This window comes from Budorcas taxicolor, chromosome 2 (assembly GCF_023091745.1).
Source record: "Budorcas taxicolor isolate Tak-1 chromosome 2, Takin1.1, whole genome shotgun sequence".
Lineage (NCBI taxonomy): Eukaryota > Metazoa > Chordata > Mammalia > Artiodactyla > Bovidae > Budorcas > Budorcas taxicolor.
In genome coordinates, this window is record NC_068911.1 from 133,010,632 (window position 1) to 133,022,373 (window position 11,742).

At 39.5% G+C, this 11,742-nt stretch overlaps 1 protein-coding gene across 3 annotated transcripts; it reads left to right on the plus strand.

Moving 5' to 3' along the window:
* The first annotated feature begins 105 nt into the window (after positions 1–105).
* Positions 106–10,855, plus strand: MAIP1 (matrix AAA peptidase interacting protein 1). 3 transcript variants are annotated; one of them, XR_008198951.1, is made up of 5 exons: positions 106–567; positions 6,686–6,757; positions 7,171–7,297; positions 8,821–8,922; positions 10,655–10,849. XR_008198951.1 is itself a non-coding variant. In XM_052635779.1 (5 exons), exons 1-5 carry the CDS (start codon positions 118–120, stop codon positions 10,731–10,733), a joined length of 876 nt encoding a protein of 291 aa, XP_052491739.1. In that variant the 5' UTR covers positions 106–117; the 3' UTR covers positions 10,734–10,855. The 3 variants fall into 3 exon arrangements, 2 of the variants coding, with proteins under 2 accessions (XP_052491739.1, XP_052491740.1); XM_052635779.1 differs by having other exon boundaries at positions 8,775–8,922; positions 10,655–10,855; XM_052635780.1 differs by having other exon boundaries at positions 8,775–8,922; positions 10,626–10,698.
* The last annotated feature ends 887 nt before the right edge of the window (positions 10,856–11,742 follow it).

Below are 11,742 nucleotides of genomic sequence, written 5' to 3' on the forward strand. Positions count from 1 at the left end.
GTGGCAGCAACAGGCCAGCTCGACTCTCCAGTCTCTTTCTCCGAACCTCGCTGGGGTGGTTTCACACGACTTACTTTCCAAGATGCACAGGCAAGCACGGGGTGAAAGGTCACCAAAATGGCGCTGGCCGTCCGTCTTTTACCCCGCTTGCTACTTTCTCGGCCTCTACCGGGCTGCGCTGCCCGGCTCCGGACTCTCGGTTCACCCGAGGTGAAGCGCCCATTGTCTGGACTTTGCTGCTTCTGCCGCCGCCGCCTCGGCTCGGGAGCAGCCCCATTTCCTCGAGTCTCTTGGGCCTCCGCGGCCTTGGCCCTGTCTGCTCGGTATCCTCAGCGTCCCTTGCTCAGCCCCCTGGAAGTCGCCTCAACCCTCCCCATTTTCCCTTCTTGCCCCCGGCGAACCTACAGCACCGAGGAGCAACCCCAGCAGCGTCAGAAAACCAAAATGATCATTCTGGGGTTCTCCAACCCCATCAACTGGGTTCGGACTCGAATTTACTCCTTCCTTATCTGGGCCTATTTCGACCAAGAGTTCAGCATTACAGAGTTCTCAGAAGGAGCGAAGCAGGTTGGTTTATTTCTCTAGGAGTAACCTATCCACCTCTCATGAATTCAGCAGTTGAGATACGCAAACGTGTTTAGCGATGAGGTTTCAACTGGGTCTCAAATGATCAAATGTGGGTAGTGACTCAAATACAGAGCCCTCCGGCCACTTGCTGTAAATTAAGCTGCTGCTTCTGTTTGCACGGTCTCCGAGGGATAGGGGATTGATGGAGACACCAATTTGAAGTCCCTTAATTACTTTTTCTGCCCTCTGCAGGTTTTGAATCAGATAGAAATGGATTCAAAGCCTATTTTTGTCACTTAAAAGCTCCATGGCTTTATTTCTTCTGAAATGTGATTTTTCTGCAGAATGAAAAATACGATACTGATTATATGCTGGCATTGATATATTTACTTCTAGTTTTTTTCAATTTATTTATATAAACAGCCATTCATACTTATTTATGTGATCTGTCAGTTATAAATTGAATGTTTTCAACTTTATATAATCAGTGTCGATATTAACTCGTGCTTTTTGCTTCCCTGAGTCAATTCTTGACTAATCTGTGTTTTTACAAAAAAATTTAAAAGCAAAGAGCAAGCGTAGTTAATAGCATTATAAGGGATAAACCTCAGTTCCTGTCAGTTCTCAAAATCTTTTGTTTGTGCAGAGGTAAATGACCATGATGCTACTGTCCTTCAGCATTCCTGCAGATGACTTGTGAGCTTGTCTACCTCCTGCTCATTTATGTGTCAATAAGGAATGGAAGTCATCCCCCCATAGACAGAACAGGAATCAAGCCTAACTCCCCACTTCCTTTGACCACAAAGTAGCATGGAACACTTTTTAGTCACTCTTTGATCCTAAAGGTCCTCCAGCTGTGAGCTGTTTTAGCCCCCATCCTTGCTATTAAGTAGTATTGTACCCATTCATCAGCCAGTCTGTATGCAGTCTTGCCTCATCTAAGTCAATTTTTGTGCATTTAGCCATTCTGATTTCCAAAAACAATGTTAGGTCATCCATAGCAAATATTGAGAGATTCCGTTAAACCAGTGGTTGCTTAACATAACCTTTCAGATCAAACAAACCAGTTTTTAACACCTACAGTTTAAAAGGACATGGCTGAAAAGTCTTCCTACCTAGATCTCATAAGGCAACTCTTCCTTCTTTTGCATAGATGTAATTCTAGGGCTTGGGAATAATCTGGTGCATAAACATTGGCTAGATTCTCTACTTTCATGAGCTCAACTTGCCCTTTAACCTCCCAACTATAGAATATTATCTTGGATGTGAATATCAAGCTGTCAGTTAGATCATGTTCATTAACATTTTTCTTTTTCAGTCATGGAACATGAAAGACACATTCATGCTTATTATTCTAGTCTAATTCCCTTTTACAGATGATAAAAATCAAGTCTAAAAAGGTCAAATGATTAACTCAAGAATGCATAGCTAGCAACTGCTCAGGTACATTGTTCTATAACCCATTCTACAAGCATTCTTGGTTCTCCAGAGTTACTAGAAATTGACGTGGTTGAGTATAACCGAGGCAAGCTTTTTAAAAACATTTTATAATTTAAAGTTTTTTCCTCAAAGTATAATTATAATACTGTTACAGATATACAATGTAGTGATTCACAAGTTTTAAAGATTACACTCCATTTATAGTTAAAAGTATTGGCTATATTCCCTGTGTTATACAGTATAGCCTGTAGCTTATTTTAAACCAATCTAACTACCGCACAATTGCACTCATCTCACATACTAGTAAAGTAATGCTCAAAATTCTCCAAGCCGGGCTTCAGCAATACATGAACCGTGAACTTCCTGATGTTCAAGCTGGTTTTAGAAAAGGCAGAGGAACCAGAGATCAAATTGCCAACATCCGCTGGATCATTGAAAAAGCAAGAGAGTTCCAGAAAAACATCTACTTCTGCTTTGTTGACTATGCCAAAGCCTTTGACTGTGTGGATCACAATAAACTGGAAAATTCTGAGAGAGATGGGAATACCAGACCACCTGACCTGCCTCTTGAGAAATCAATATGCAGGTCAGGAAGCAACAGAACTGGACATGGAACAACAGACTGGTTCCAAATAGGAAAAGGAGTACGTCAAGGCTGTATATTGTCACCCTGCTTATTTAACATCTATGCAGAGTACATCATGAAGAATACTGGACTGGAAGAAACACAAGCTGGAATCAAGATTGTCAGGAGAAATATCAGTAACCTCAGATATGCAGATGACACCATCCTTATGGCAGAAAGTGAAGAGGAACTAAAAAGCCTCTTGATGAAAGTGAAAGTGGAGAGCGAAAAAGTTGGCTTAAAGCTCAACATTCAGAAAATGAAGATCATGACCTCTGATCCCATCACTTCATGGGAAATAGATGGGGAAACAGTGGAAACAGTGTCAGACTCTATTTTTTTGGGCTCCAAAATCACTGCAGATGGTGATTCAGCCATGAAATTAAAGGACGCTTACTCCTTGGAAGAAAAGTTATGACCAACCTAGATAGCATATTCAAAAGCAGAGACATTACTTAGCCGACTAAGGTCCATCTAGTCAAGGCTGTGGTTTTTCCATTGGTCATGTATGGATGTGAGAGTTGGACTGTGAAGAAGGCTAAGTGCTGAAGAATTGATGCTTTTGAACTGTGGTGTTGGAGAAGACTCTTGAGAGTCCCTTGGTCTGCAGGAAGATCCAACCAGTCCATTCTAAAGGTCAGTCCTGGGTGTTCTTTGGAAGGAATGATGCTAAAGCTGAAACTCCAGTACTTTGGCCACCTCATGTGAAGATTTGACTCATTGGAAAAGACTCTGATGCTGGGAGGGATTGGGGGCAGGAGGAGAAGGGGATGACAGAGGATGAGATGACTGGATGGCATCACTGACTCGATGGATGTGAGTCTGAGTGAACTCTGGGCGTTGGTGATGGACAGGGAGGCCTGGCGTGCTGCGATTCATGGGGTCACAGAGAGTCAGACACGACTGAGTGACTGAACTGAACTGAACTGAGGCAAGCTTTTATTGATCATGAGAGCCAGAGGAATAGGTGGTCCAATGATAGACAGTCCTTAAACAGCTTTATTAGCCCTACAAACCTTACTTCCGTTGATAAGTACATATGATATTATCCCTGTTACTGCCATCAAACCACATTAACCACTTACTGTTTGTTTTCTAATATCTTTATATATTTTGGCCTTTTCTATGAAAGAGAAAGCTATTTCCCACAAGCCTGTTGATGTTGCGTGTATGCGTGCTAAGTCACTTCAGTCGTGTGTGACTCTTTGTGACCCTATGAACTGTAACTCTCCAGGCTTCTCTGTCCATGGGGATTCTACAGGCAAGATTACTGGAGTGGGTTGCCATGCCCTACTCCAGGAATCTTCCCAACCCAGGGATCAAACCCGTACCTCTTGTGGCTCCTGCATTACAGGTGGATTCTTTACCACTAAGCCAGCAGGGAAGCCCCTTGTTAGGTTAAGAAATCTTATATCTTATATCTTTATCTTTATATCTTAATCTTATATCTTTATCAGGGCAGCCTCCTAATGGGACATTATTACCTTACAGGATAATTTGCTCAGGTTTGATCATTGGCCACAGAAACTAGAGTATCATGGCTGGATTTCAACATGATTGTGATGTCTGTTCAGTTCAGTTCAGTCACTCAGTCGTGTCCGACTCTTTGTGACCCCATGAATCACAACACGCCAGGCCTCCCTGTGCATCACCAACTCCCAGAGTTCACTCAAACTCATGTCCATCAATTCAGTGATGCCATCCAGCCATCTCATACTCTGTCGTCCCCTTCTCCTCCTGTCCTCAATCCCTCCTAGCATCAGGGTCTTTTCCAATGATCAACTCTTTGCATGAGGTGACCAAAGTATTGGAGTTTCAGCTTCAGCATCAGTCCTTCCAATGAACACCTAGGACTTATGTCCTTTAGGATGGACTGGTTGGATCTCCTTGCAGTCCAAGGGACTCTCAAGAGACTTCTCCAACACCGCAGTTCACAAGCATCAATTCTTTGGTGCTCAGCTTTTTTTATAGTCCAACTCTCACATCCATACATGACTAGTGGAAAAACCATAGCTTTGACTAGATGGACCTTTGTTGACAAAGGAATGTCTCTACTTTTTAATGTGCTGTCTAGGTTGATCGTAACTTTATTTCCGAGGAGCAAGCCTTTTAATTTCATGGCTGCAGTCACCATCTGCAGTGATTTTGGAGCCCCCCCAAAGTAAAGTCTCACTGTTTTCATTGTTTCCCCATCTATTTGCCATGAAGTGATGGGACCAGTTGCCATGATCTTAGTTTTCTGAATGTTGAATTTTAACTTTTTCACTCTCCTCCTTCACTTTCATTGAGAAGCTCTTTAGTTCTTCTTCACTTTCTGCTATAAGCGTAGTGTCATCTGCATATCTGAGGCTATTGAAATTTCTCTGGGCAGTCTTAACTCCAGCTTGTGCTTCATCCGGCCCAGCATTTCGCATGATGTACTCTGCATGTAAGTTGAATAAGCAGGGTGACAGTATACAGCCTTGACGTGTTCCTTTTCCTATTTGGAAACAGTCTGTTTTTCCATGTCCAGTTCTAACTGTTTATTCCTGACCATTGTTGTTAGGGCTGCCATAACAAAATACCTCATTCTGGGTTGCTTAAACCATAAAACTATTTTCTTGCATTTCTGGAAGCTGAAAGTCCAAGAACAAGGTGTTGGCAAGTTTGGCTTCTTCTTTGGCTTCTGTCCTTTGCTTGTAGATGATCATTTTCTTTCTGTGTCTGTGCATGTTTTTTTCCCCTCTGTGCTCGTGTGGCCCTGGTATCTCCGTGTGTGTCCATATTTCCTCTTGTAAGCACACCAGTCAAATTGGACTAGGGCCCACCCTCATTTGACATTATCACCTCTTTAGAAGCCCTGTCTCCAAATATAGTTACCTTCTGAGGTACTGGGAGTTAGGGCTTCAGTGTATGAATTTGGAAAACCCAATCCAGCCCGTAACAGTTATGAGAGTTGTCTGTCTGACACACCTTTGCATCCTCTTTCTCTCGCTAGTTCTTCAAATTTCTTCTTAGATGGTTCTTCCTTTAGGACGCCCCCTCATTGTCCGCCCGGATAGTGTAAGTTCTCACCTGTATTCTCCCAAAATCATCTTGTTCTTATTCCTGTCATAATCCTTGGATTTGTCCATTTTTTCGGCTCTCTCCTCAGGTAGACAGGAAGCTCCTTGAAAACCGGTAGAGTCTTAATGCACAGCTCCATTCCTCATTGCTAGTAGTGTGGAGGATTGCTGTTGACTGTCTCCCACTTTAAAGTGGGATCTTGTTCTTCAAAGTTGAGGTCTACTCCATTAGATTGTGCAAACTCATCATCTTTTCCCCCACTTTACCAATGCCATATCTGTCTTAGACCTGTCTGAAGAGTTAGCTCAAACTGTAAAGAATCTGCCCACAATGCGGGAGACCCACATTCAGTCCCTGAGTCAGGATGATCCCCTGGAGAAGGGAATGGCAGTCCACTCCAGTATTCCTGCCTGGAGAATTCTACGGACAGAGGAGCCTGGCGGTCTACAGTCCATGAAATCACAAAGAGTTGGATAGGACTGAGCGGCTAACACTTTCACTTTCACTATTCTACCTCATTGAGGTTCAACTGCAGCCCAGATCTCCAGAGTCCCAGTACTTAGATTGTACTGCTTAGTACTTAGGTACAGACTTAGGTTGTGCTGCTATGTGTTCAGGATTCAGAGGAGGATCAAATGACAGTCAGGATGGCTGATTACTTCATCGTTATTTTAGAAGGAACTATATAGAAGATTTCTTTATTGAGAACCTAGTATGTACACCACACACTATCTTTTCTCAGGTCCTTGGAGTGGATACATCATTAGCAATCTGCCCACTTACTACTGTGTGTGTGGAAAGGCGATATAAGAAAAGTCAACCAACTTTGAAGGAGTCATGCCTAACCATCAATATCTTAGTGTTGACAATGTTTATTGCCTTTATCATAAAATAGTCTTTGTTATACTTAGCCATTGAAGTATGAGGATTGTACATTGTATGGTATTTCGCATGGTATCTTAAAATAATAATCACCACCCTTCCCCTTCCCCCACTTTTCTTTTTAAGGCTTTTGCTCATGTGTCCAAATTGCTGTCACAGTGTAAGTTTGATCTATTGGAAGAACTTGTGGCCAAAGAGGTAAAGTATACTTTAATTTTCCTTCTAAAAAATAAATATTAACGTGTATTATTTTCTTTCATTAGAATGATATGCATTGTTCTTATTTATGCTTTAAAATAACATGTACCATCACCCAAAGTACAGTCCCTCTATCTTGCCTTTGGAGTACTCGGGGTCTTAAAAAGCATAGAATGACTTGCTACTTAAGGCATAAGTGAATATGATGTCTTTTAATTCTTACATAGAATGTTCTATTAGGAGTTATCTAACTAAAGAATCAGATGCCTCTCAGCCTTGCTTTTGAAAGTGAATACGTACAGCTGTAAATTTAAAAATAGTTTTACAAAATACATTCCATGAAGAATTCACTCTGCTTTTTGAAAAGCTTTTGACAATACGAGTGAACTCTGGTTTGCTTTTTCCATACTTAGACTCTACGTGTATTGAAAGAAAAGGTTACTTCACTACCTGACAACCATAAACATGCGCTTGCTGCTGACATAGATGAAATTGTGTACACATCAACAGGAGACATCTCCATTTACTATGATGAGAAAGGTAAGCCTGGAGCACAGTCAATTTTAAGTGGCCCACGGTTGTCCAGATAAGCTAAACTAGTGAAAGATCATGGAATAGTGGCATTTTGTTGGTACAAGTGGATATTTATAGAACTACAGAGAAAATAATTTATTCATTCTTTAAAGACCTTGCTCTGGAAGACTTGGGGTATGGTAATAGTTTTGAATGCCTTTCTATCTAGAAGTTTGGGATGGTCATGAACACATTGCTGTTTTTAAAATGGGATAACCAACAACGTCCTACTGTATAGCACCTGGAACTCTACTCAGTGTTATGTGGCAGCCTGGATGGGAGGAGTGTTTGGGGGAGAATGGATATATGTATATGTGTGGGTGAGTCCCTTTGCTGTTCACCTGAAACTGTCACAACATTGTTTGTTAATCAGCTATACCCCGTTACAAAATAAAAAGATTAATTTTAAAAAAAGAACTTTTCCCTAATGCTGTTTAATTCATAGAAGAGAACATTGTCACTTGTTAATGAAAATTGCCCAAGACAAGCTGCTCCTATGTCAAAATGAAAATATTTGTGTTTCAGATTTCCTAACTTAAAGGAAACAATTCAGTATTTTAAGTGTCCAGCTGTGTGTTAAGTAGAAGTAAAAAGTAAAAGAAAAAGTAAATACTGTTAGCTAAAGACTGTTTTAAGAGTAACAGTAACTCAGAACTCCCAATTGGATTTATTTGGAGATGATAAAAATAATTGAAAGGAACTTCGGCGTTTATCGTGTTCTTTTCCTTGTCCTGTTTTCGCAATAGCATTCCTGAAAACTCAGTGACTTACTTATTCCTTCTACAAATATACACATATGTATTATATGCTAGGCTTATAGGAAATCTAGCCTTTGCTCACACAGTTGCCAACGCAGTTCTGCTTGAGAACTCTTTAATAGTGAAAATATTTTCACATACATGTTAATTTGAAACATTCAGAAAGGTACTTTAAGTGATAAACATTTTCTTCTCCCTAGTATTTCAAATTGCATCTTGGCATCATGGCCACTGCCTGGTTTTTGCACAGGACACTCAATCACTGGGCGTATAAAGTGAATTAGAGTAGAATAGAAGTGTTTTTCTTTCTGGTAGTTGGGGTTAAGTTAGCACCAAAAAAATGTGTTTATCCCTCTACTGTTTTTTGTCTTGACAGTAGATACCTGTTATAATTTTAGAAAATCCCACAAATGGAAAAGAATCCACATAGTACGCTTGGGAAATAAGTACCTGCTCAGTAAATAGTAGCTCTTATACTGGGTTACAGAGAGGGAGGCTATATGTCGTAAACCCCAAGAGAATTTTCTAAAAATAAAAGGTGTCAATACAGGTACCTTAAGTTAGAATGAGCACAAAATTTGACCTGTAATGACTATAATTACTGCCAATTGCTAATTTCATTTTGGATATAAGGATGATAGATTATTGTGATTTGTATCTGTATGTGTGTATGTTTTTTCTCTAAGGAAGGAAGTTTGTTAACATCCTGATGTGCTTTTGGTATCTAACCAGTGCCAACATCCCCAGTGAAGCCATAAGTGGAGCCCGTGTGTTCCAGGTTAAGTTGGGGGATCAGAATGTGGAAACTAAACAACTTCTTAGTGCAAGCTATGAGTAAGTCTAATCACATTTTATTGTTTCCTTTCTTTAGGAAATGGAAGGTAGTATGCAGATATGAAAACTAAAGGGAGCTTTAGGAAGAAAAAATTGAAATTTGACAAGTATCTGTGAAGAGAGATAGTTATAAAGATACACTGGCCACGAAACAGGAGTGTTCAGAAATTAGGAAGCGGTAATATTCCTGAACTTAATTGAACAGTGTTTCAGCTGTCTATTGCTACATTACAAACCATTCCAAAACTCGGTGACAACAAACAGCCATTCATTTTGCCTGCTTTTCTACTGCTCTGGAATTTTGGAAAGGCTCAGCTGTGGGGTTTTCTCTGCTTTACCTGCCATCAACTGGGATGGCAGGAGCCAGGGATTCATTTCCACAGCGGGCTTCCTCACTCATAGGGCAGCACCAGGATGCTCCTTGGCTTCTCCATATAATGTCTCATTCTCCATGGCCTCTCTTTGTAGCTTGGGCTTATGGAGGTGTTAAGATAGTCATGTGTTTTACATGGTGGTTGGCTTCCAAAAGACAGAAGATGCTAGACATAGCCCTCTAGTAAAGGGCTATGTCCAGGATTGGAAGCATCACTTCTGCATGGTTTCTGGTCCAAACAGTCGCAGGATCTGTACAGTGAAGGACATGAAGATACTCCACCTCTTCATGGGGCAGCAGCAAGGTCACATTGCAGAAGAGCATGTGAAATGTGGTTATGACCGTCTTTGGAGAATAAAATATGCTGTAATTGGCACATGGACCATCCACTTACTAGATAATTATTGACCATCTCCTCTTTACCAGGTACTCTGGTGGGAGTTTAGACACAGAAGGGTTCCTGCCCTTAAGGAGGTACTGTCTAATGGGAGGTTAGCAACCTATTTAAATGAGACACTGTAGTGTATTATTGTGTGAATAAAATTCGGAACAGTGAACAGTTCAAGAGAGTTAGTGGAGATATACTTTAATATCTGTTTAAAAGAATACTTTTATGTCATCAAAGTTATACAAATTGGCTTTAAAACAATGAACAAAACCCCCAAATGACCTAAGAAAGAAAATGTATCCTGTTTCACTAAGGTAAAGAGAATTATATCTTCATTTTTTCACTTCTTGAAGGAAATGTGCTTTTTTTTTTTTAATTTCTTTTTCCTGTGTGGAATTTTGCTTTATTTCTAATTGCCCAAAATATTCTATATATTTAAATACTTATTTAATTTAAATCTACTGAATTGTCTCTTTTTAAAGACATCATTTAGAACACTATAATCAACACTAACCTTTGGTTGTTCTGATAGTCCCTACTAAGATCACAGGCAGGTCATAAAGACTGCTATTTTCAAGAATGAACTTAGTGCCAGCTGTGAGTAAATCTAATCACATAACCAACTTCCATGGAAGTGCTGTTTTATCACCGTAGTCCAGTTTTTTTCTCCTCATATTAGGCGTATATTATAGCTAGTACTTAGCAGAATAACACGTTTCTCTCACGGACTGGCAGATATTGGAGTGTATATAGATCTGTCTATTAAAAATACTCAGTTGAGAAGGCACTTCTAATTTTGGGGGGGATATTTTTTGTGATCAGATTGGTAGATTAAACTTTTGATTTTTATTTACCATTATCTGTTAGCTTTTTGCTAAAAACTGCCTCAACTATGTAGTTGCAAATTACATAGTGATCCAGGAAGTTTTTGAACTAATACAGGATACACATTGTTTATAATGTTTCCTTAGATTTCAGAGAGAGTTTACACAAGGAGTAAAGCCTGACTGGACCATTGCACGGATTGAACACCCAAAGTTATTAGAATAATTGTTCTTGGAAAAATCAGCTTATTGAACTTTTGGCAATTACTGTGAAAGACTAAAGAAGAAAAAATTTTCAGATCAATTGATCTTCACTTAATCAAGTTTGTGGATTACTTTTGTATTATTATAAAATGTTCCTTGTAGTAAATAAGCATGATACAATAAAGCATTTTCCATAGACTGTCATCACTTTCTGTAAAAGTCAAAGTAAAAAAACAGCCCATCACTGGTGTCATATTCAGTGTCATTTCTCATGTTACATGTATATGTATATATACACAAACTAATTTTACAGGCAGTAAAGAAAATGTTGAAAAAACTACACATTTCTAAATTCATAGTCCTGAAATATTTTATTTGTGGTTAATACACTTATACCAATAATTCAAGTATGTGGAAGATTTATTTTTAAAAAATCACTGCTGCTATTTGATTACCTCTTTGTTCACTAGCTAGGTGAGAAAGAACAGATAGAATTACAGCAGATGGGTCACTGCAGAACTAAAAATCAGTGAACCTTACTAAAGCACAAAGAGAAAAGAGAAATAGAACAGTGCCCTAGTCCCCTATGAAATAACATCAAGTCTTTCTAACATACTTGTATTTGGACTCCTAGAAGATGGGATAAGGGAGACAAAAACAATGTAAACAACGTCTGAAAGTTTTCCTAATTATGAAAATTATAAACCCAGAGATCCAAGAAATTCAACCATCAGGGACACACATGAAGAAAACTAAAGTACATCATAATCAAAGTGTTGAAAACTAGAGAAAATTAGAAAAGCAGCTGGAGAAGAAAAAAATAACCACATTCCATACAGAGAGTGACTGTATTTCTTTCCTTAAACTCTGCAAGTTAGAGGCCTTGGCATGGTATCTTTGAAAGAAAGAAATATACCTGTTGACCTGGAATTCCATATTCAGGAAATATATCCTTCAGAAAAGGTGAGAAAAGACTTTCAGACAAGGAAAAGATGATAGAATTTGTCGCCGGAAGACCTGTTTTAAAAGAA